Source organism: Ammospiza nelsoni, chromosome 2 (genome assembly GCF_027579445.1).
Source record: "Ammospiza nelsoni isolate bAmmNel1 chromosome 2, bAmmNel1.pri, whole genome shotgun sequence".
Lineage (NCBI taxonomy): Eukaryota > Metazoa > Chordata > Aves > Passeriformes > Passerellidae > Ammospiza > Ammospiza nelsoni.
Genome location: NC_080634.1, coordinates 46,583,584 through 46,608,098, shown reverse-complemented (window position 1 = coordinate 46,608,098; position 24,515 = coordinate 46,583,584). Strand labels below are relative to the sequence as shown.

Genomic DNA, 24,515 nt, shown 5'->3' with positions numbered 1-24,515 from the left:
GGCAACTGATCATGTCATGGAAGTATATCTGACATCAATTGCAAAAACTATTTCTATTTTTCATATATACATAAAAAAGCTTAAGAGGTGCTAGTAAAACCCATGACTTTAAACCAGAAATATCCCTTACTAATGCTAAAACAGACTTGGCTTGTCTGTTTCTAAAACTACACTATTTGTGGCAAGAATCAGGCCTACACAATGCAAAAAGCGAAAAACTAACTCCAGGAACACATATGGTATCTTCTCTCCCCACAACCCTCCCCTCCCCAGCCAAAAAAAAAAAAAGTTTAAGTTATCATTTTGAGCTACAATATCATTACCATAGTGCAGATAATAAATGTTGCATATCCTGAACACACAAAACCTTTTCAGGCCAGCCTTGATAAATAGCAAGAAAAATCAAACAGTATCTTAAATACAAAACTTGCATTGAGATAATTAAATTCATTTAAAAACAGGTAAATACTTTATGAAAAGCATATTTTATCCAGTACAGTTGTGCAGCAATACAAAAGAAAAACATATAAAACAACTAAACAGGGCCCTACTGTTTCAGGTCCCCATCTACTGACCAGAGATACATAGAGCTGGGTAACAACACACGGGAACTGAAACAGGGCAGCCTGGCTCGGGGTGGTTCTGAGCATTTGCAGTTTCTCTTAGCTCCCAAGGGAGCTGCAAATTCTCAGTACCTCTGAAAATCAGGCAATAAGGCTTTAAACATATCCATAAATAATTTAAAAAAAATCTTTTCCCCCTCTGTTTTGCATCTGATCTTACTAATTGACTGCATCAACAAAAACATGTAACTATTTAGCCAAAACAAAGAAAGCAACGAAAAGTGCCATACTATAAATTATCAATATATTGTTACCCATTTTACTATTAACTGGTAACTTAGTTATTTGTTTCAAAAAATGAAGTCAGTGCTGTAGGAAATCTTTGTTTTCTACAAACAGGTGATTACAGCACAAAAAAGCTCACAAAAACAAACAAACATACATCAGACATACTCGTGGCGGTTTAAAAAGTTCAGAAACTTGGCTTGAAAATTGGCTTGAAAATTCCCTGCCAGAAGTAGCAAAATCCTCATTCTGCAGGTTAATATCTCACAGCCCAAGGATAAGCATCCAGCAAGTTAAAAAATGAAACTAAAAATCCCAACAAAATGTAACAATGATAAGAAAGTGCTGCATATAAACCCCTGATGCACCAAAGATTATAACCAGAGACCACAGATTTTTTTTTAATATATATATATATATTAATTTAAACTGGAACATCCTCCAGATGTGAAAATAGCCATTTAAAAATTTTCAAACTAGAACACAAAACTTATCTGGTACTTCCAATGCATGGGGCTATACATACAGACTCCATGATACAGTATTTCACATAAACGGATTACTATATAACCTCCTTGCTGAGAAGGAGATCCCAAATGCTATTGTAGCAAACCTCCCTCAGCCTTAGAGCTGAGCTGAAAACTACGAGACACCACAAAGATGCGTCATCTCTCAATAACCTAGCTGAGATTTCTCCACTAAGATGGCAGCAGCGAGCTGCTGAGCGTCCGTCACGTGAGGGTTCTTCTTCATCACCATGCGCACGAGATCGGGGGGGAAGATGTTGCAGAGGTTAATGTAAACCTTCTCCCGGGTGTCTTGGAGCCTTGGGGGGTCTTGTGGGGGGATTCCACAGTAAGGGACGCGCCAGGGCTGCTCCTGCTGCTCGGGAAGGCTTTGGAAGGCGAACTGCTCGTAGCACGGCTGCGTGGGGTTGCTGGGCAAGGAGTACGTCTGGCGGTAGCTGTAGGCATCCATGCCGTAACTCTGCCTATCCCAGCCTCCCAGCCCTTCCTGGCCAGAGTAAGGCTTCCTGTGTCTTAAGGGGGAGTTTTCGTACAGGCGCGAATCTGAGATGCTGTCTATCCTCGTGGACACCAGGGCTCTCCCCAGGTGCAGCGCCTTCGAATGAGGCAAGCTCTGAGGCGCGGAGTACTCATTGGGACAGCTGGAGCGAGCACCGACTGCTGCGTGCTGCAGATGCACAGCCATGTACGGGATGGGAGATTTGTGGTGGTGCTTTGGTTCTTCGTGACTGTAGCTCTGCACGCGAGCTAGGGGCTCGTGGTAGCTCTGCAGGAAGGGCTGAGCGTTAAGGCGGCCGTGGGCGTGCATGTGCTGGCACTTCAAGTTCTCCTCCAGCTGCGGGTCAGGAGAACTCATGTAGGAGCGGTCGCTGTAACCCACGTAGGAATCGCTGCTGCCACAGCTGACGCTCCCCTCGCTGCTGCAGTCGGAAGCTACGGAGCTAATCCGATAATCTGTGTCCAGGGAGAAGCGCCTCTCGGGACTACGCGGTCCCGATATGCTGAGATTTGAATATGCACTCAGCATAGAGTAATACCCTACGTCCACCGGAGACTCACATTTTGGATACTGGTCATAAGGCATTGGTGTTCCATGATTTTTGGTTGCCATCATCACTGTAGGATACTGTCCCTGTGGTCTTTGATCCTGAGGTGAGAAGTGAACTCCGGATGGAAGGCCATTAGTTAAAGGTGCAGTACTTTGGGGTTTTCCACCAGAGGAACTTGGTATGCTAACTAAAGAAGGTACAGACCTGGTTTCCAATTTGTTTTTGGTGGGAAGCTTTTCCTCCAAGTCCTGATAGACTTGAGTCCTTATACTAGGATCCGATTGCCTCTTTGGAGCAGCGCGCTTCAGCTCTGAAGTGCCCTCGCTTTTAGTGCTACAGGGAACGCTATTGCTTTTTACCAGTCCTCCTTCACTCGTAGTTTTGGCAGCTGTGCTTCTAGACATGGCACGGAGTTCATCAGCTACGGATCGCTGAGGCTGATTTCCTCTTTCTGGATGATAGTATTTGCATTTGTGTCCATAGGTACATTTCTTCCCTATTAATACAAATATAATCAGATTTTAAAAACTTCAAACAAAATCTGTTAGCCATCAAATAACAGAAATGCCCCTCATTTGAAGTTTTACTGTTGATTTGAAAGACCTTGCAAACAAGATTGGTTTTGTGCAACACAGGGTGTGCTCTAAGAGCTGCTCTCCTGTTTTGTGGGGAAAAAAGAGGCGGTGGCAGTGTCCTGCAGCTGGTGCTCTGGGAATGCAGACCAACTCTACCAGCCAAGTTTTGAGCTGGATGTGGCACTGCCAGGGAGACTGTACCTGCTGTGTTGAGCCAAGGCAATATACAGAAAGAAAACTTAATTGGGAAGTCCCACAGCCATAAGGCCAGCAGGTTTCTGCTCAGTCAAGATGCCTGTAGGAATGCTCAGTAGCTAAACTTCAGATAACTCAATTAATTCTCTGGAAGAAAACCTCAATATTTCATGACACTAGAAAAGGGCTTCTGGAACCTGCAGAATTTAGGTGCTGATTTGGATTTATTCTAATGAATGATTAATTAAGTTGCTTCTTTAGTTCAACTGGTAGACAGAAATGTTTTTTAAGTAACACATGAAAAAATCGCTCCAGTTTCCACCATCAGCTCAGCATTTCAACCCATCTCAGGCTAAGATAACAATGTTAAAACCAATGTTAAAGCATTTTAAACAGTTTTGGCAGTGTCAAAATAAAGCAGGATGCTGGTCCCCAATCCCAGTCCATAAAAATTGATGGGTTAAATCAAATTACCATATGGACATGGTTGCTTCTTATGCTCTGGCACAATAGGCTTCTTCCTAAGAAAATTGTCCAGACTTGGACCATGGCGGCCAAGAGGATCATCAGGAGGCATAAATCTACAAAGAAAGAACAAACTATTATGGAAGCAAACAAGCCTTTTCATATTTCTCATGCAATGACCAAGAACCTCATAACTGTGCTACACCATAACCTGCCATCCTGATGTTTTTAAATCCGGGAACCTCAAGAGCAGTTTTGGAAAGCCACCTTTCTGCTGCAGGTACTGCCTTAGAGGTGGGTCACAGGAACAGACTGTGTGGACACCTCTAGACTGCTAAGGACACCTCTGGTCCAGCTCAGCTGATGCTCTGTGGCAAAGCAGGGCTGCAAATAACCCATCCCAAAATCAAAAGTAAGGTGCAATACAGGCAGCCATTTCTTAAAACACCACTACTAGCTTTGCAAAACTGTGCTGATTCTTGCATCAGCATTCAGGCACCTCAACACAAGTGCCTGCTTAGGGGAGCACCGAGTGCCTCCCACTACACAAAGACACCAGCAGGAACTGCAGTGGATCTGTAGGCTGGGGTAGAGTTACTATAGATGGATCTAATCAGACAGTTGAACTACGGGCCCCCTGAAGTTCATTCCAATTTGGGTTCTTCTATGACTCTAGGACTTAGGAGTCTAACCACAGGCACTCAGAAATGTTGGTTCAGTATATCAACAGAGCTCGAATATTACACCATAGCATACATCAAATATACATTGACATACACCAAAGAGGAAAAAATAGCATAAAAAGACATAAAAGTGTTGCTACAAAAACAGTTTCAAGTACTTCTGGTAAGAAGATCAAATTTATGATTGACTATTCCTCCTGTTTTCCTACATATACCTAATGATTTGGGTGTAAGATGAAAAATTTGTACAAATCTTCAAACTGTCCTTTCCTCTATTTCAGTGTCACAAGTAAAGACAGAATGACTTACTTGTCATTAACAAAAGAATACATCAACAAGCGTTCATCTATGAACTTCTTCCATTCTGGCTTTTCATTAGCTAGATCCCTGTAGTTATCATTGGAGACAATGATGCCATCTGACTCGAAGGCCAACTTCACTATGAATCGGTCATCGTAGCACACCACCCTTCTCCCCTGCACGCGCCGGGATGGAGTGAACACAAGAATCTTTTCCTTCTCCAATTTACGTAAGATTTCTTGATCTACAAGGAATAAGAATCAAAAGCCAAACAAGAAAGAAAAGAAAAAAGTTTGTTTAGTCTCTAAAGATATTAGACTTGAGGAAGAAAATCCAAGCATTTAGGACTAAAAATGTTTTATATGTTATAGTCCACATATGATATCTAAACTTATAGTCAGAAGTCTTCTGCCAATACTTTCAAAAAACCCTAAAAGCAAATCAAAGCCTCCTGCTTCACACCATTTCTCTAAGACTAACACAGGGAATCTTGTTCATGTTCCTGTGGCTCACAAGAAGAGCCATTTTATCAAAATGCCTGTGCAAAACTCCTCTGGCTAAAGGGGTCATTTTAAACACCACTGAATACAAGGTCTATATCCAAGTACAGCCACAGTTTTCCTGTAACTAAGATCCTTGGTAGAACCCAGCAAGAAACATCTTTTGAAAGAATTCCAGTAGCTCATATTAATGTGACAGTCTCATGAAAGTCTCTGCCCATCAACAGAAGGGGGTACCCACAAGGACTAGAAAACCCATATTCTGTACAAGCAAGGTCTCTGCACATATTAACAGCATTCCCCAGAAAGGCATCTGATGTAATTTTGTAACCAACAGCAAAAATTGTGGTGGTTCGTTTTGGTTTGTTTTTTTTTTTGTTAACACCAGTAATAGTTTAGATTGTATCTTTGCTTGGATGGCTTACACATGTATATTTAAGTACTTATCAAAGCCAGACAGATTTCTCTTCAACCTTCTAAATAAGCATATTTAGCATTTTATGTAGTTCCTTCTTGTTCTACACAATCTGTCACTCAAATATCCCAAAAGTACTTTATTTTCCCTTTTTTCTCTATAGAACCTGGAGTTCCCAAGGAGCTTTGAAAGACAGACCTCAGGCTACAAAGGACATTGTACCAAGTACTGGGGCACCTACCCCTTATGTTGATTTTCCTACCTATCACTCTCCTTGGAGCAGACAAACTATGAAGGAAAAATGCACAAATAAACTAGGCAACATCTAAAACAGCAGATGCTTGCATAGTGAATATGAGTCACTGCTATTAGCAATGGTTAAGATCTCAACTCAACTGTTTTGTAGCATAAGAAACTTGACAGGGAACACGCTCCATCTGAGAAAAAAATTCCAACAGGGAGAAATACAGCATTAATATTACATATAAGCAATATATTTGATACAAGCATTTATTTGCTTAGTAGAAAAAGCACACGATTTTAAATGAAATACAACCTTTTTGATTTCAACCCCCCCAATGAGTGAGAATGAGATGGAAGGTGATTTTTTTTCCCTGCTAAGAAAGAATAAAAAAAATCTGCCATGTGATTACTGGTGGTCATTGGTAAGAAAGATGAGGCTGTTGTTCAATCCAAGAGGCTTCTCAGGAATGCTGACAGTCTAGAACCATCCCCATGTTAGTCACCTAGGGCTTTTTCAGAACTCCAGCTGGCTGCGTATCTTAGGTGCGTATCTCTGGAAACAGAGTGTCAGCACCAGGTATTTTACATGCCTGGTGGCACACAGGCTTCCTGCATCCTTAGAGGAAAACAGAAGATGCAATATTTTTACAGAAGATACAATAACCTGCTCTGATCTTCCTCCCATTTTCAGGGATGACACATGGAAAACTGATTTCTAAGTCAATTCTAGCCTTGCTGCTTTCTTGAAACACCTTTTGGGGCACTTAGCCCTACACAAACTTCAAGCAGATGTCACAATTAGAAGTGGTCAAATTTTTATTTCTTAGCCAATGTTCTTCTCACACCCCAAACACCAGTACAGCAAAAGAGAAGGGCTTCAAGAGGAAGGCTCCACACTGCCAGTGCTGACAGGGTAACAGCAGCTTTCCAGATGTTTCCTTGTGTTAACATGCTTTATTCTAGCAGCAATCAAGCAAATGGAATGAAGTGTTGAGAGGATCTTTCCAGATATTTGAAAATGCACATGGCAGCCAAAACATGCTTCTGTATTCTTTTAGAAGCTATGGCTCTTAGTCTCAAAAACTTCCCCTCCTTTAATGGTAGTTGTGTAGCCTCCTCCTGCTAAAATAAACAAACCCTTCCTCCTCTCTAACTTCTAGGGTTTTTTTAACCCCCAATTCCATTCTATTTCAACTTTAGGGCAGTTGGAGAATGTCTCTCCAGCCTTTACAAAGAACCTGTTAATTTGATGAAGGAATAAATACTTCCACATTAGATTTTTTTTTTCTAGGATAAACACATTCAAAATTAAAATTTTCAGAAGTTGTTTATCTGCTAATAGTAATGACGAAGAGGGGTACCATTCCCTTTCTGTTTGGATAATTCCCATACCCCAAAGCATGGGCAGTGACAGGCCAGCCTGGCAGAATTTGCTCTCCACAAGAAATAATACTCAACAAATTACTAACTTCAAACCTCTTTGCTACTAATGCTGCACAGACATAGCAGATTTTAGAAAAGGCAACTACATTCTTTAAGAAGTAAGTAGCAATGGTATGGAAAATTCAGCAGACGATCAGAACAGAACAGGAGGACTTGGTGAGGGCATTGCTTTGTCTTTTCCCTGCCTATAGATCACAATGAAATTACTGCACCAAAGGTGCTCTCTGTTACAGCCTTTCATTGCTGGAGGTTTGCTCATTTGAGCAGTAGCACTCCTGCCAGGCAAAGCACTGAACAAACAAGCAAAGATGGAGCTTACCTGTTATAAGAGCATCTGGTCTTGACTGCTCTTTCCTCCACGCTGGCACAAACACAGTAACATCCTTGTGGCCTCTTTCCAAAAACCAATCTACTGCCAATTTGATTCCTCGACAAGAAAATACTTCTTTGTTCCCATGGCTGAAACACACACATGGAAAATCTTTATTAGATGACTTTTTCTATGACCATAAATGGAGCTCAGTAAAATGCAGATGTCATAGCCATGCTCTTCACTTACTCCATGGTTTCTAAAGGCAGCTGGGAGTCTGTCTGAACCTTGCCCAAACACTGCCATCATTTCCAAAACAGTGTGGGAGAGAGTTTCCAAACATATTTATTACCTGTACACACATTTGACAAGCAAAGAAAAATATAAGTAGGGGTTTTTAAAAATCCCCATAGCCCAACCAAAAGTACGGGGTCTAACAGGCAACTCAACGACTTGGTGAGGGAAAGCAGGAGGTCCAAAATACCAACATGAGAGTGCACTGTGCTTAGGAAATGGTAGCAGAGGAGCATAGGTGTGCACAGCAGCAGGGGATGGGACAGCAAAGCCAGCTGCTGCAGGAGCTCCACAAGGTCCTGTGTGAACAGGGAATGAGAGAAGAGAAGGCCTCCAAGCCCAAGGGGATGGCAAGCACTCAACGGGACAAATTAGGCAAACTGGAGAGACTGTCCAAAATCAACACTGGCAAAACTAAGAATGTGCTTAGTATGTACTTCAGAAGGAGAAATTAACGTGTATTTAAAACACTGTGTAGAGACAATTAATTGTGATCAGACAAAAGCACAACAAAACGTGTCTGTTGTGCAATAACTGTCTGTGGTAAGGCAGGAGACGCAATGATGTCATCTTCCAAAGGCAGACAAGTCCTTGCCCTACTTCTACATCTAGTTTCAGGCATGGCATTATAAAGACATAGATGAAATGGAAAGGATTCAAAAGAAAGTAAAAGGAGACCTATGGGGAAAGGCTGAAGGAAGTATATTTAGCTAATCTGGAGAAAAAAAGCAGCTTGTGGAAGAACAAACCAATCTTCCGTGTATAGGAAATAACTGAAATGGAGGACAGCAATCAACCAATGGGTGTCCATAGAAAGGTTCTGGGAGCAGGGAGCTGCATGGTGGTTGCTGTGAGAAAAATCTGAGATTGCCCCATGATGTGCACACCCAGCTCTAGCCAGCTCCACAGTGCAGGAGATGGGAATGAGAGAAAACCATGGCATGAGGATGAGGAGCTGCTTCATGAGGAGCAGGTATACCCCCAGAGGGACTTGGACACTAGAGAACAGGAAAAGCACAAGAAGGAAAGGAGCAGCAGAGAAAAACTGACATTCTGACCCCAGTCCCCTGCACTGCTCACAGCTGCTCCAAAAGGACTGACTGCCACCTGCAGCTGTGACAAGGTGTAAGAGTGATGCTGTGGTGAGGTAGTGAGGAGGACACATGCTTGGAGTGAAGCAAGCCTGGAAAAGAGGAGAGTCTTTCCCCTAAATATTTTAATGTTAGTATTTTTTGTCTCCCAATACCTGATTTAGAATTAAATATTTATATTAACTGGCTATAAATTAAATTGAATTCCCCAAGCTGAGTCTGCCTGACATAAAAAATTACATGATGAGTGATCTCCCTGTCATTATTTTGAGCCATGGGTTTTCTTGCTTCTGCTCCTCCTGTTTTCTCTCCCATTCTGCTGGGAGGCGAGCCACAGCCAACCCACTACAGTCCCACTGGATAAGGACAGAAAAGTCCTTAACTAGAGCTAGGAACAGTTAAGCACTGTGTTAGTAAAAGCTTTCTCCCTGATCTGTGGGACAGTGTGGCCATGGATTTTGGGATCTCCTCATAGGACACTTTGCAGAACAAGGTAGACAGCTCCTCTGAGGTCTGTCTAGGTTCTCCATGCACAGAAGACAAACAACTTTTGTGACATCCCTCCCAATCTTGCAGCTCTGTGTAGCAGAAGAAACACAGGGGCATGGAAAGAAGCCATCACCTTTCACTTGGCTGGCTTGTCATGAATAGCAGGTATGCCACAATCTGCTTTCCAGAAGGGTAAAAGACAATGCTTTGTCTGTGATTAGTGAAGGGGACAATATCATGACAGACAGCCACAGGAATTTTAGAAGTCCCTTTCTCCTTGCATGTCTTTGGGTAAATAAAATACCAGAAACTTATTTTAAATCTTTTTCCCCCTCAGTAGGAAAGTAAGTACCTACTTTTTCCACCTTTCTAAAACATAGCACTGCTGTGTCTTCTTGACATTGTGAGAACTTGAGTAATTGTGCAATAGACAAAGTGCCAAAGAAAAAGTGAGAACACTTTTGCAAAAATGTTCTGATTTCAGAAGCCTGTGAAGGAGGTGGCGTACACTTGCCCCTGAGTCAAGAGAGAATGAGTCATGGCTAACACTTCTTACAAAGCATCATTCTCAGCAAAGGCTGGGTTGAACGTCATAGATCCCAAACAAAACGAGGAAAAAAAAAAAGGAAAAAGGAAAATAAGAGCCCGCTACCATTAACTGGATTTAAGTGAGAAAGTGTCCTACTTCCTCTTGTAATGAAACTGGAGACAATATCTGCAAACATAAGCATGTACTCTGATACTGCAATTGTTGCCAGGCATAATGATTCGAGCTTGTAGATTTTAGCTGCCGTGGGGCACTCAAAGGATAGTTTAAGCCCATCCTCTGTGCCTTTAGGGCTACACTAGGAACACTGTCAGGAACAATATATCTATGTACCTCAATATCCTATTCAGCTATACTTATAGGCCTCTGCAGTAACACATCCCCTGTTTTCTATGATCACATCACACAATACTGTATTACATCATAACAACACTGTAATAATAAAACACAGACCAGAATATTTTTCTAGGCATTGTTTTATACTATACAACTATCCTTGTGCTTTTTTGGCTGCAAGAGTGGTATGTCTGTGTATTTCAAAATTTACCAGGAGTAGGAAACCAAACCACACACAGATGTGACACACTTAAAGTGCACATGCACACAATACATAGCAAAAATGGCCAATAGTATTTAATCCATGGTATAATTCCATCTTCCCTTGACAACACAAGATTGGGACACTTGGTGCACATTCAATGCCCAGGGGGCAGCCATAAGGCCTCCTTTGCACAGCCTGAGACAAGAGGTTACTGCTCATGCTATCAGCAGGCTGGGTGCAATCATAAACATATTGTAATCCATTTTAAAACAGTCAGGAAGATCTTGTTCCAGCTATTAAATTCCACTGGAATCACTGTACTGTGATTACTCTAAACAATCTCCATGGTTTCAAGTGGATAAACCCACTTTTCATTCCTGACAATGTAAAAGTGGTGCGTTAGACTACGTTTTAGCAGCGCTATGTTTCTTTCTGCAAATCTGAGAAATAATTTCAGGAAAAAAATCCTGGACTCTTGGAAAAAAAAGACGTTCTTGCTTATTGCTTTCCATCAGGTTGTAGCTCAAGCCATGCTTTTAAACGCAAAGGGAGAACCAGGCAGTTCAGCTGCTTAGTTTTCTATTGCATAGTACAGAGTATTAAAATTCTTTCATCCAGAATAGAAGTTTTAAATGCACTTAAACTGTATGAAACAGAAGTGGGGAATGCATTACAATGCATATCAGCTATTCTGCACTGCTGAGCAAGTGAATTTATAACTTGCATAAATCTTCACTGTTTTTTCTGGTCCTTTTCAGACACGTGCCTGAGCTCGGATCTGAGCGGATACAAATTCCAAGGAATTGAAATAATTAGTGAGAAAGTCTGTGAAAGAGATGTGCAATTAAAATTTGTTCTTTTGTTTTGTTGTCAGGCAGATTTGATGCTCTTCATTTTGTGATCTTTGTGCTTCATCAGCTTTATGATACGTCATATGGTGAAAAGACTGAAATCATGCTGCTGCTTCTTTTTTTCCTTCTTCTTAGTTGTAAAAAAGATGAGAAATGTTTGTACGTTTTTGTCAAGAAACTTCCTTTAAAAAAATCTCCTTCCAATCATTAGGAATATGAGAAAGCTCAGATCAGTCAGCTGTAGCCCTGAGTGAGATACTGGTTTATAGTACTTTGGTTCTGTTTGATGATTATATTTCATTTACCACTCTCAGTTGCAATATAAAGTTTATTCCTTTAGAAGTACCTATTTCTTTTTCATATCATGTATGAATGATTCCTTTTACCATCATGTTTATATTTGGTCTGTTGATAGTTGTAATTTTATTTTTAAATGAAAGAAAATAAAGTAGCATGTCTCCTGAGCAGAAAAATCAATCAAGCATTTTTTAAGCTAGGAGAATTAGTAAAAAGTGTAAAACTTCTGATGAGAACACTTCACTTTCATTTTCTGTTACCTTCCTAGACCCCAAGTTAGATTTCCTACTGACTGTCTTGGAAAGACTTGTGGTATACACACTTAAAAGACTATTTAGAATACTTGCAAGACTTCTAGTGTCCTCCAATACAATATCCAAACCAACACTCAGATTCTGAAAGCTACAGAAAATATGCCATTGATGACAAGAGGCAAGGTCTACAATAATGTCTGCTGCATACAGGTCTTTATACAACTGAAATCTGGACACATCCACACACCTACCATGTAAAAGCATATTGATTGAAAGCAAGAACAAACCAAAACACATACCTGCCCATTACAAGTTATTACAGAGTTACCAACCTATTTTCTTCTATCATATCATGGGAGGAAGAGTGTTCAGTCCATAGCACAGACAGAGAGGAATTTCCATCCTGTATCATATTGGTGACTCATAACCCTGCAGCCTGATTTTGTAACTAGCCTCATCTCTTTTTAATTACTTTTTTTTTTTGAGTTCTACTAATTCCCTAATCACATGAATCATTTGTCCCAAACCATTTCTCATTAACCTGAGCCTTCTATCAGTCCTGCATTTGCTCCCTCTATATATGTATATTTTGGTGTTGGCATGAAGCAGATAGAACAGGTGCCAAATGTTTTTTTTTTTCCATTAGCCCAAATTACTTCAATTCTTTGAGGTGTTTTAAAGAAAAAAACCTTGGAAGCTGTTGCATATTACAAGATACCGTTTGCCTGTAGGGCTTCCAGTGCTGGAGCACTCTCCAAGTGCAGCAGGTGCTGTCTCCAGCCAGAACTGCACGTGGGTCTCTGTCAGAGCACGAGCCACACACTCAGCACTTGAGGTCAAAACAGGCAAAGACAAGCTACACTCAAAGCTGCCAGTGACAAGCTCCTATCCATGTGATTGTTACTTGCTGGAAAAATATTTTTATCTATTCCTTATAGTGACTTCTCAAAATAAACTAAAAAAATAATAGATAGTAGTACTGAAAGATGAATGTCTGAATCAAGGTACCAAGATACAACTACATCTACCAAACTCAGCAACACAATCTGAGGAGAGGCTAATGCAGCTATACTGTTAGTTTGTTAAAATAAATGAGCAATTAAATTGTCACGTGAAAACTCCATGTGTCATAGACAAGACAACTGAGCCATCATCCTGCCACAAAGGATGCAGTTGTGGAGAACCTTCTGTGTTAGTAGGATATCAGTGAACCTTTTACTACAGCCAAATGACCTGCCTCAGGGTTAACACCAGGACCAAGGCTCAGTTGTCTGAACAGAGATATGTAACACTGGTTAGACACCCCAGTGACACTTTCTCCAGCTGAATGCCACTCCTGAATGGCACTGGGGGCTCTGCCCATGACTGTCAGGCCTGGGTGTATGTTTCTGGTGCCACCAAGCACATACAACATCCACAGCTGGCAGGATGGCTGGGCATGAAAGCTAGAAGAAAATTGTTAAATATCTGTCTTAAAACTGGGACTGTATTTAACTAAAAACCAACTCCCCAAATCAGCATCTTCCTCTTCCCAAACAAAAATGAGTACACTGTTTATCTCATGCTGCGCTTTCCCTTGTGCAATGATGTGCAATCAAGGATCACTTAAATACACACGCCAAGGTTTTCCAGAAAGGGAAGCTGAAATGCATCACCTCCATGGCCTGAGAATCCCAAGGGTAAAGTTTTCAGAGGTATCTAATTGACCAAAACAAGATCAATTGATTTCAATCTGCAAATCCAAACAACACGATCAAAATACTTTGATTTCTTTGCCCATAAACTTCTGAAAGTTGTCTAAAACTAATAATAAAGCAAGTAAAGTAATCAAATAATTTTACATCAGTGTTGTCTTCATGTTGCACTCTCTGTAGGCAAAGCAAACTTATTTTCTGCCAGTATGTTTTCAGCATAAATTTTTATATATATTTGAAACATTCTATCACAGTCAGCAAATAAAGTCTGAAGGCACCCAGGACACAGAGTGAAAACTATCAAGGTCCACGATAGCTCTAGGGGATTATCCAATTTGCTGTTCAGCTCTGATTTTAAGTTTATATACACAGAAAAATCAGTCTCATCTATAAGAGCATTCTAACAAAAAACCTTGATGTTTAAGGCTTAAACTGTGGGCATCTTTCCTCTTCTGAAAAAAGATTAACTCAACACCAAGAAAGGTAGAATGACAAAACAAGACCAGACTTGAAGTATCTTATAGGAAGCTAAATAGCAATTCTTCAAGTCATAGCTTGCAAAACCTCCTTTCTGCTATTCAGTTGAAAGAGGATGTTTTCTTTGTTTTTAAAACTTCAGCCAATTTGTATTATTTAGACCATATTGTGGCTTTGAACTTGATATACACAAGATGCATTTGATGACTCATTTACAGTTTAATGCACAAATGACAAGCAGTGTCATATGAAAGTTTAAGGAAAGCTTTCTAAATGTTACCAAAAGGCAGAAAAAATGACTGTTGGGTTTTTCTGAATCTACAGTTTGCTAAAACAGCTTGTCTGTAACAGGAGTAGTCACCAGACGACTGGCATACATGTGGGCTCTGGCTTGCCAGAGTAAGTTGTTCTGACCCAAGCCTTTTTCTGTACTGCTCAAAAGAAATTCATGAATCCATCAGTTCATTAGATGCAACCAGTTCCACAAATATGAACATCCAGTCACATAATCAGACATAAACTTCCTCCTTTGTGTTGGATCGAGTTGTTCTCCCAATGACAAAAACATCAGGTTATGTTAACATGTCAAATGGAAAAATAATCTTTTCTGATCCTTCCCCCTGCTCTCTGATTTAGGAAGGTGAATCAACTCATTTTGCAGCCACCCAGTCACTAGATGAGACACAGATAGGAAAGCATGCCTGGCAGTGGGATAGAGGCAAGGCTAAAAGTAAATCACTCTGTGTCATTCACCGGATGTTTTGTGAAACTGCATCCTTAATTAGTCATGGAATGGAGACACAGGGTAGCACAGTGTTTGAGCCTTCCAGACGAGGACAGCTATCTCATCCTACTCGAATTATTGGACATCAGAATCCTTACCTTCTCCATAAAACTTTCCCTACACATCAAATACATCCTTTAAATGAAAATTAAAACTAGCTATTATCTAGAATAATTCTAAAAGTAAATGTTATCATCAAGTATGTGCATTACAACAATATGGGAGTAAGAATACAGATCACAGCTAAACTATTCCTGTGATAATGTGTGAGAAAGCTTCCAAGAACACCACTCAAAAGACTATCTACAGTCTTACTTAGGGCACAGGCCCATTTTCCTTTAGCAATTCCAGAGTGAACTCCATGCCCACAGCTTGGAAGAGTGAAGACAAAACCATGACAATTTTTAGCTACACATAACAGGATCCTGGACATTTGCATACAGAAATCTGAAGAAGATTGAACTGCAAGTGAACTCCTGTCTTTCCTGCATGTAAAAGCTGAAATCTTTCCAGTTTTTGAAGTGCTTAGTTACTAGTACCTATTTTCTTGGAGGGGAAAGGGCAGATCCTGTGGGCAAACAACTGGTTGCACAACTGGTGTCAGCAGCTGAGACTCATCTTTTACATACATGGGACTGGCTTTCCTAATCAAGGACTGATTTCTAGAAAAAGGTGGGATGCACTGGATCCATCAGCCAGTTGGCAAAGATGCTTTTGTCCTGACCAACACAGCAAGGCATCAGTAATCCAGGAAGTTTCTGGAGTGCTTTTGCGGTAACTTCTTAACAAGGGTGACTGAGTACCTAACAAGTGTACCAGCTGGGCCTCATACTTAGAAACAAGGGAGAAAGAGACTGAGATGGGAAGGTCAGGGGCAGCCTCTGCTGCAGTGACCATGAGAGGCAGATCCTGTGAAGAAAGAGCAAGGCAAAAAGCAGATTACAAAATCAGAATTCTGGAGAGCAGATTTTGGCCTACCAAGGAGAATCCCAGGCAGAAGAGTGCACAGGAGAGAAGGCAGATTTTTCAAGGATGAAAGCTTGCTCATGCCAAGCTCAAGACTGGCCCAAAGCAAAGTGCAGAAGTTGGGCAAAAGTAACAGGACAAGACTTTCTCTCAGGTGACTTTTGGGAACAGCGAAATGGGATATTGCCAGGCTTCTGGGCCCTGGCTGATGGGTGTTAAGGGGGCTGGCTAATGACATTGTATGGCCTCTCTTGGCAATTTTTGAAAGGTTGTGGTGATTGGGGATATTCCTAACGTCTAGAAAAGGGCAAATATCCCTTCCATTCTAAGGGGATAAAGAAGGGTAATTCAGGGACCTACAAAGCTGATCAGCCTCACCCTGATCCCTGCAAAGGTGATGGAGTAAATTGTCTTGCAAACCATTTCTGCATGTAGATTGGATGAAGATGACTGGGAACAGTCAGCATGGATTTATGAAGAAATATGCTTGAGCAGCCTCACAGCCTTTTATGGTGAGATGACTTCTTCAGTGGATGAGGAGAGCTGTGGACACACTGTTTATTGTGGCTTTAACAAAGCATCTGACAGCTTTGTTCTTGTAGCAGCCTTCTCTTACCACAGCCTCACTGCTCCTACTTCCCTAGTCTGTCAAAGTTAGAGCAGAGATGGACTGAAATCTGACTGAACTGCTGCACCCAAAGGTGATCAGCGGTAAAAAGTCCAGTTGAAGGTCAATCAGTATCTGTGTACTCCAGGGACTGGCACAGGGGAATGCATTGCTTAACATCTTCATAATGACCTAGATAACAGAATAGAGTCCACCCTCAGCAAGTTTGCAGAGGATGCTCAGCTGGGAGGAGAACACCAGATGGGTGTACTCTCATTCAGAGGGACCCTGGTCAGGGTAGAGCAACAGGCCACGATGTACCTCGGCAAATCCAACAGAGGGAAATGCCAGTCCTCCAGCTGCAGAGGTCTAACACTAATCATCACTACAGGCTGGGGGCTGATCACCTGGAGAGCAACTCTGAGGTGAAGTACATTGGGATTCTGGCGAACACCAAGCTGATCATGAGGCACCAATGTGCATTTGCAGCACAGAAAGCCAACAGCCTCCTGGGCTGCATTAGGAAAAGCACTGCCAGCAGGTCAAGGGAGGGGATCCTTCTCTACTCATGCATATGGAGTGCTGGGCTCAGTTCTGGGCTCCCGCATACAAGACAGGCATAGACAACACTGGAGAAAGGCCAGTGAAGCACAGTAAAATTAATCAAGGGACTGGAGCACCTTTCATACAAGGAGGAGGGGCTGAGATCTAGGACTGTGCAGCCTAGAGAGGAGAAGGCTCGGGAAGATCTTACCCATGTGTCTAAACACTTGATGGGAAAAAATAAAGGGAACAGAAACTGATTTCTCACTGGTGGTCCAATGACAGAACAAGAGGCAATGGGCACAAAATAGAATACAAGAAATGTTGCTTTAACATAAAATAAGGAAACTTTCTTACAATAACAGCATTCAAACACTGGCCCAGAGAATACATTGAGTCTCCATCTCCTCAGAGACATTTAAAACCCAATTGGACATGGCCTTGAAATGACACAGCTCTGTGTATGGATCTGCAAAGGCCCCTTCCAAATGGAATGATTCTGTTATTACATTTGGTAGAAAACAAGTAAAGACTTGGTAATTTGATTCTTAGATACAGAACAACCATTCTATGAATAGATTTAATCTATTTATTAAGGTCCTGCAGCATGCATCACATACATTTATAGTTGGTTCATTTGATGCAGGTGGTCAAGAAAGTAAATTGAACATATGAAGGCAGATCCTAAATATTTATGCTAATAGCTGAATAAATATTAAGGAAAAATTACAGATCTGGAGCTAATTCTGGAATGTGTTCAGTATAGTTTGTAGGAGAAGTTGAACCTAAGTGCACTCACCGAGTCTGAGCTGCGCTAACCAGCTAACACACAACCATTTTGGATTTATGTGAAGTACAAAAAAAACCCATTTTAGAAGTCACTGGGTAACTTGGTTGAGTGCCACAATCGTGTTTGTTCAACTGGACATGCCTCCTCTACAGCTCAAGTTGAACTAAGAGATAAAGAATGACACTTCCAGCAAAAAGAACTCACAGGAATATACCATATTAAATATGTAATATCTTTGCCTTATGTGCTAACTCCTCTACTTAAAAAACCAAACCCCATCATATTGGCATAAATAAGTGGTATATTTAAATTTCATTTTAAAAAGCTTCATTTAAAGAGTATTGACTTGATTAAAAGCTAAAAAAAAAGTCCCATGGAAATGCCAGGGGTTTTCTTTAGCCCAGCAAAGTCTTGCATATTTCTAAGGTAATGAAAACCACATCAAGTCATCAGAAAACTGACCTCCTAAATCTTGCTGCTAGTAATCAGACAATCCTTATGACTTACTGAACCAATTACCAATCAATTTATCATTTAATAATTTATATCTCCATAAAAACCTAATCTCTCAGCATGTCTCTCTGCCATTTCCTTCCCTCTTTAATCACCGATGAAGCATGAACCTCTCGCCTTCACAGGCAAGTTTCTTGTTATGCACCCAGATGACTGGGTCAGCATCAGTGAACACTGCAGCTAAATGTGCTAGCTGTGGGCATGTAAGTGAAAGTCATCTTTCACACACTAATCTCAACAATTAATGGCAATAAAACCTAACTTCAAAACTGACAACCAAGATCAATCTTATGGGCAGATCAGTTCTCACAGATTAGCCAACTAAGAAATATCCCTTAAGCTGCTTAATTCTACATCACTGTTTTATACTCTTAAGGAATCTTACATTTGCTGTTACTTTCTGTACATAACTCCATCCAGAAATTACCTGTAGCAATGGTGACTACCAAAAATTAAGGACTAGAGTGGTAGTAAGAAGGAGAGATTTGCAATCTACCTACAAAGGGACAATGGCATTAACCTCTGGCTGTTCTAACAGTGAGCAGCACACCACTGAAGTCCTACAGACAGTAGCCTGATTGCAATACCAGCACTCTGTGTGGTTTACAAAGACACTTAAAAGAGACCCTGCATACAGTTTAAGGAAGTCACACCAAACATCAGTGCTTGAACTGAGGGGGAAGAACCTTCTGTTTCCATTTAAATAGAAAAGCAAAACCTTCATGGTCACATACCTCATTGCAACATTGCTGCCATCAATAACTATTGGCCTCAGGTTGTCTCCATCCTCTGTCACATCCTCCTGCAGTGGAGACTCTGACCTCTGAGACTCTATGGAAGACGCTTCACGCATTACACTAGTGTTAGCATTAGTTACAGTCTGATCAGTCTCAGTTTTATTCCCAAGTTTGACAAGTTCTCCCAAAATATCATTTATTAAAGCATCAGTACCAAGTTTATTTAGTACAAGTTGAACCTGCTCTTCAGAGTAACCCAACTTAAGTGCAAACTCCAGTTTGGTTTGATATTCTTTCACCACATCGGGAGGCTTTTTGACTTCCTTAGGTACTATCTGAGCCTCTTCTATCCTAAAGTCTTGCAAGATCTCATTTCTTTTTAGTATATGAGGCTCTAAGCAAGGAGATCGGCACAGCTGTCGATGAGTCTTAGGCAATAAATGTGACTCCGATGCAGAATTATTCAGTCTCTCTGAATCATTATCAGAATTTGTGCTTTCTTCGGAGTCACAGCTGGAGCTTCCAGAAGTCTCTTCAGATGTCTCCTTTTCTCTGTCTTCTTTCCTAGAATTAACCTTATCCATCGTTGGCTTCTCCGCCATCGACCAAGGTACAATTGCATTTATTTGTGTGCCAGTGCTCCCCACATAAAGGTGGCCTAAGTCATGCCCCAGATGATCCTTCAAGCCCATGAAGCTGCTGCATGCACTTGACTCCACTTTGCTGTTTTTCTTGTATTCCTGAATATAAAGTGTTCCGTATTCCTAAAGAGAAAACAAAAATGTTGCAACTGGTTACACGCATTACTTGTTTTCTATTTTCTTGCTGCTTCCTCAGAACTGCATTTATTCTCTTGCAGCTGAGAAACAGAACTTCTTTCTTTTTTTAAACATGGAAGGCTTTTTGTGGAAAAAACTTTCTAAGGAATATCTCTACTAAGAGGATAAATAACTAACCACCTGTCTTCTGAATGTATCAAATGTTTTACTTATACATTTCTAGAAATGGATTTATGAAAGAATATGAAACCAAAGACTCCAAGTTTACCTACTGTAATGTAGAGACAGCAGTAAAGTAACTATTTAAAAATAATGAGATATTTCTTCTAGCATAAGACTATGCTGTAACAACAACAACAACACAGAAGTGACTATAAAATACTCTAGAAAAGGTTTTCAAACTAAATACCTTACAGTATGTTGTACAGAAAGAAATTAGCATAGTGCAAGATTCTCTGGCTTATTAGTAACAGAAAGCATGATTAAATAAAAACTTATTGGCCCTGAAAGACACTATCAGCTCAACTGAATACACTCAAACTCTTTCTGAATTCCCTTATAAAGTGATAATTAAGTCAAGATAGACTAATTGCTCTCAACAGAGTGTTGTACTACTAACAGATACAGCATTTAGGGACGTGGACTGATCTAATGGCCAATAAAGCCAATGGAAGTCTTTGCACTAATTCCAACAGACCATTCATCAAGCCAACAAGGCAACAAAATCAAAAGCTGGTTTCAGCTCCTGCATTAGATTTTTGCAAGCCTTTAGATAAATCAAAACTATGCATGTATAAATATGAGTAGTTTAGGAAGAATGGAAGAAAGAAGTTGCAATTTTCTGGACTTCATATACTTGCCATATCAGATTTTCTTGAGGAATTTTGCATAGCCGTAGTTATACAGAAGTTAGTTACCCATTTCATCACAAACATTACTTCAACCTACATTTAAAGGCAGATTGCTACCTCTTTCCCTTACTTTGTTCTTTGAAACAGCAATCTTTGCTAACTGCTTCAATAAAGAAAATGAAACATAAATTATTTCTCATAAATAAAAATGGACCATATGGACCAATGTACTGCAAGGTTACCATGAAAAAGAAGAATTTAAATTAAGGAAAGACTATGAAACAAAGAGTTCTTTCACACTTCCATCTTGTAAGACAGAATATAAAGCAAGATATAGAGACAAAGGACTTCACTTGAACTTAAAATTTCTGTCAGCAAATACATTAATTCTCCCATCCTCTTACAGGTGAGAATTTAAGACTGGTGTGGTATTTTTAATATATAGTGTACTTTCCTCTTCTTGCAATAAAGATTTGAGAGTGCGCACCAGAGCAATTAATCCAGGTTTAAGATTAGAGAGAATCAAACAAACAGTCCAATCCATGGCTCAGTAAAAGTAGATTCTATAGGCAGGGAGTACCAAGACATCACCATTGTGGTAGAGCATTCTGGGCCACAAAAATCTTACTTTACCTGAACAATTCTAGCTAACATAAAGAGATCATATCTATCATCAGTGCTTTCATCTCCAACACCTCAATCACAGCAAGGTCGATAAGGAAGAAAACAGTTTTATTTAGATCTTATCTTGTTAGAAGGCAGTAGGGTTGTAATTCTCAGGCAGTGTATTAATGAATATTGCCTTCTCTTAATGTAAAGGATTTCTAGCAACCCGGAGATAAAACACAACAAGAATTTAGGAAATGGACCTTTTCACACGGTGATTTATTAACTAAGGTAATACACTTGATAGCACAGAGATAGTAACAAGTCACAATATTCCAATAAAAAGATACAGTTAAAAAACCAACACTGTGGCCTTCACAGGACTGACACACACACCCCACACACAAAAATTAAAACAAATCGCAAACAAGCAGCCCCTATTGGAAGCCAGGCTGCCTAGCAACCAGCCTCTAGTTGCTAGGATGCGCTCCTTTAACATACCATCATGAATACTAGCACAGCCAAAGAATAATTTGGTATGAACAAAAGCCCATGAAAGAGAGCGGGACTTAAGTGCGTCTGGTTTCCCCTCGGAGAACAATGCAGCTGCCAAACCAATCTGGAAGCCCCGACATCATTGTTCCACCAACCCCACAATCTGCTCTGACTCGAGGAAGTCTAGTTAATGGGCAATACTTTTAAGCTGGACTGAAAAGTTGAGCTGGCTCATGTACCGCTGCTGCAGAATACAGGGAGATAATGGGTCACTGCCTAAATCCGTGTACTGTGAAATGTCATTTTAGTATTGAACTAAAAGTGAAGGGAGGGTTTTTTTGGAAGGGGGGGAAGAAGAGTTTGCATATTAACAGCATCAAATACCAAAAGCCTGAAGTGCATAGATTAGAAAGAGGATTTTTTTTTTTTTTAGTGTTAGTTAAAATAATACTTAAGTCATTCTCCAATCACTTCTTTCTTGAAGTTTAAGTGCTTTACAGGAACTACAATCACAACACCCTCCAGTGCAATTCAAAGAAGTCACTAGCATATGAATGTGTCTGAAGATCAGGCATTATATGAAACATACTTTAGATGATTTGCACATCAACTGCATATGAAAAATGACCGTAGCCTGAGCTTGGTCCATTGTTAGGAATATATACATAATCAGCCTCACATCTATCTGCTTTAATTTTCCTGTCAATCTCCATCATTCTTCAATATATAATTGCTTGTTTTGCAAAGAACTCTACTGTTTTTCAGAAACTATTTAAAGAACAGAATAATAGAAGGAGCTTTAATATCTCCCACAGATAATATATAGTCATTATACTATCGCTTTAAAAGCATAGTTAAAATTGTATTTGTACTGTAAATTCAAAGCTAAATATTTTTGAAATAGTTTTGCATAAGCAGTACACTTTTCCTGGCATTTGGCCTAAAATCTGCATGCAAACTGGACTTATTTACAGAAAAATTTTTACAGTGCCTGGAAACTTTGTATATTGTATTTGTGGTCAGTAGCACGTCTTAGAAACATTACACTTGGAGCTCCCATCATGATGTCCTTTATGAGATTCACTGACTAGAACCATGAAAATCAGATGTCACTATTGAATGCTGCTGATTATTTTGTCTTGGTTTGGTTAGTGAAGAGCAACATGCCAGGCAGTCAATTTGAATGAATTTGTATTCCAAATAAACACTAGTGTACCTATATACAGGACAATGGAGCTCATGAAAACCAGAAAAGATCACATTTATCTAACGAGCAACAGCAGCTAAGAATTCTTTATTCACAAGGAGCTTTTATTACACACATATGGTTTTAAAGTATGCTGACTGATACAACTCAAAATAGCTAAGAAAAGCATCTACTATGAATTGATTTAAATGAAAGATAAACAAACAAAAATCATCCCAAAAATTCCAGTCATGAAAGTCTTTCCTTTTTTGTTATGCTCACCACAGCTCAGTAAAACAATTTGTATTTATGAAACAGTTAATCAAATGGGTAACTCCCAATTTAGACATACCTATGATAACATAAGTTTTAAACTGTAAGCCATTTGAAATAACAGTATCTCACACTGTGTTCACTGTTAAAGGCTTAAAGTACTGCACATACATTTATCAGGTATAAATATAGCAATCCAGATGAGCACTTCATTGTAGAAGTATAATATTTTATAATTTCTTAGAAGTTGTCACTATTTCCCACTAACCATTAGCAACAATCAGCCCATCAGTTCATCTCCACACAAAACAGAAACATTTCTCAAAGGGACGTGGACTAGTAGATCACCTAATCTTTTACTGTGTATTCAGAATACTTTCCACTTACAGTTGAGCATAAAAAGTCATTTTATGCAAATTCAGTTCACAGAGGAAAATAACAGAGTAAAGTAGTGTCACGTGGCACAGTATAACAGAAAATGTGTATTTGCAAAAGACCATCAACAAGTTTCTGAAGATACAGTTTACAAGGAAAGAGTTCAACATGTTTTTCACACAGGTAGACTTTTTCTAAGTCTCCTGAACACAAAATGTAAAATATTGAAATCATTTTGTTGAAACACTGCTTGTCACAAACAGAAGCGCAGAGTTGATCAGAAAAGAGAAAAAAAGAACTTATCTGTTATCCAAATGATAAAGATACTGCAACAATGCAAATAAAATAATGAATATGTAATAAATACCTACTGCTGTAGTTTCTATGTATTTAATTACCATTGTATTTGAGCGAGTGCTGTTGTCTGCATCATTCTATCCAACAAAGGAGGGATGTCCCATTGAACAGATTGGTTAATGCTCTGGGGCAACAGATGTCTACTGGAACTGCAGGAGACCAGCAACTGGTGGCCTGCCCATCTTCTGAAAACTTTCAATAGACTCATGCATATGTTCACACAATAGGGCATGTGGTAGAAATGCAAACCTCTTTTTAACCCTTTTATATGCTCTCTTTCCCTCTCAACTGATATATGAAGGTCTTTGTTTTGGACTTTTTTTTTTACAGGATCCTTGGAACATAGGCTCATGGGTGAGCACACAGCGTTTGTTCTTCAGCCTAACATCTGAACTCAAAATATAAAACAAAACAGATTAGAAACTTTAAAAACAGCTGGACTAGATCTGACATACTGATAACTGGTTTTAAAAACTTAAAACCTTTGACTGTATCTGAGAGCACTCTCATGCCCAATCTTACATGTCAGTCTCTTCAGATAGCCTATAATGGAGCTCTTCCTACT

At 40.0% G+C, this 24,515-nt stretch overlaps 1 protein-coding gene across 1 annotated transcript in view; it reads right to left on the bottom strand.

The window, feature by feature from the left end:
* Window positions 1-383: 383 nt before the first annotated feature.
* The window catches only part of ZC3H12C (zinc finger CCCH-type containing 12C), a 38,750-nt gene continuing 14,618 nt past the window's right edge, over window positions 384-24,515 (bottom strand). The window contains exons 2-6 of the mRNA XM_059466024.1: window positions 19,026-19,792; window positions 7,563-7,702; window positions 4,652-4,886; window positions 3,669-3,775; window positions 384-2,920 (exon numbers count right to left, since the gene is read on the bottom strand). Of these exons, the coding sequence (XP_059322007.1) occupies window positions 1,521-2,920; window positions 3,669-3,775; window positions 4,652-4,886; window positions 7,563-7,702; window positions 19,026-19,720 (2,577 nt within the window). The 5' untranslated portion in view covers window positions 19,721-19,792 and the 3' untranslated portion in view covers window positions 384-1,520. The remainder of the gene's footprint in view (window positions 2,921-3,668; window positions 3,776-4,651; window positions 4,887-7,562; window positions 7,703-19,025; window positions 19,793-24,515) is intronic.